General features: G+C 36.4%; 1 protein-coding gene across 1 annotated transcript; it reads right to left on the reverse strand.

Moving 5' to 3' along the window:
* Window positions 1-93: 93 nt before the first annotated feature.
* On the reverse strand, window positions 94-272 carry LOC104408960 (transmembrane protein 170B; the record flags this gene model as incomplete). The annotated part of the gene is made up of 1 exon (XM_010018711.1): window positions 94-272. A coding segment is annotated over one exon (179 nt), but the record flags the coding sequence as incomplete, so codon positions are not given.
* Window positions 273-1,612: the final 1,340 nt, after the last annotated feature.

Genomic DNA, 1,612 nt, shown 5'->3' on the forward strand with positions numbered 1-1,612 from the left:
AGGGGGTTGGGGGTGGTTGGTTGTTTTGGGTCTTTTTTCCTGTTTAGAAGTTAGATGGAAAACAAGAAAGAAAAAGAAATTAAAACAAGAGACAGACTTACTGGTTATCATTGCTCCTGTTACAGAACCCAGAAATCCAATGCTGACCACAATGACAGAGATCAGTCTCCCCTGCCTATGCCTCTGCAGCATCACAAACATTAATACTCCCACAGCACCATGGACAAAGAGAGAGGAGAAGAGAGCCCAGAGGAAGACCCAGTACCACATCTCTGAAAGAAAGCAGTCAAATAAAAGGTTAATAGTTCTGAGACAAGAAGTTTACAAGTAAGAAACATGAAAACATTGCATACATCAACAATAAGAGAAAAGCAATATTATTTCCATCTTAAAAGGAATCAATGTGATAACATCAGCATATGCTCAAGACACCTTCCCCTCTTAGGAGTCTGTCATGAAGGAATAACTACCATGTCCAAAAAATTCTAAAAAAGGATTCTGGCACCATTTTAATCCAAACGTATTATTACAAGAAGTCAATCATTCTTTTAATATGTAATTGCAATTTTTTACTAGGTATTGTAAGTATACCTGAAGAATGAAATATTCTCTAAAGCAAAGACTGAATGAGGAAAACAGGGGGAATCGTTTGGGTTGGTTGGTTTGTTTTTGTGGGAGTTGTTTGTTTTAACAAGAAGAGACAGCATCAGGTAACATCAAATAGGAAAACTGCGATTAAAGACTTCAGTTTATCCACCCATGAGCCATAATAAGAGTGTTCCATCAAATTAATTTCAAATGCATAAATAAAAACACTACAACTTTAACAAGAAATTTTAACAAATCTCACTCCTTGCTTCTAATTGCTTAGCACAGAACTTCAGAGACAGGTAGTCACCACTATTTAAATTACTAAGAGATCATGAGAATGGGCAGAGTACAAACATTTCTTTGAAGAATGTCAGACGTGATCATTACATTAAAAGAAAAGAGCAGGAACCACCAATGAAGCTACATAAGAATTTAAGAATCTTTCTCACCTGGCAGCAATTTTCTGAGAAGATTTATTATAGCTCAAAAGGGTGGGGAAATACAACAAAAGGAGGGTTTGGGGTTTGCCTTTTCTTTCAAGTCAGCTACAATAGGTATAGATCATCAGAGAATTCACAAATCAGGGTACATTTTCCTGATTGACATAAGCCCATGAAATTGTCATGAAGTCAGGTTTTTTTTCTGCAGTCCCCCCTTAAAAAATACATACCTTAATATATATATATACACATACACACACACATACACAGAGCTTCCTTATAACAGCAGGATAGTTACAGACTATGCAGTGAGCCTGTATTATTGCAGCTTGATGCACATCAGTCAATTGAGGAGAAATATGACTCAATCAGATAACTTAAATACTTAGCAGCTCAAACAAAACATACCATGAAAGGATGGTGAGAAAGAATGGTTGCTACACAATAACCAAAGTCCTTTGAGTCCAGTATCAATATTGTATGTATATCCATAGCACAGAGTTTTAAGATTTTTCATTTAGCAGTAGATAGCTCTTCCCCTTTCACACAAGCACAAAAGGCAGAACTGTGTCATAGGACCT

This window comes from Nestor notabilis, unplaced genomic scaffold (assembly GCF_000696875.1).
Source record: "Nestor notabilis isolate BGI_N333 unplaced genomic scaffold, ASM69687v1 Scaffold22117, whole genome shotgun sequence".
Lineage (NCBI taxonomy): Eukaryota > Metazoa > Chordata > Aves > Psittaciformes > Psittacidae > Nestor > Nestor notabilis.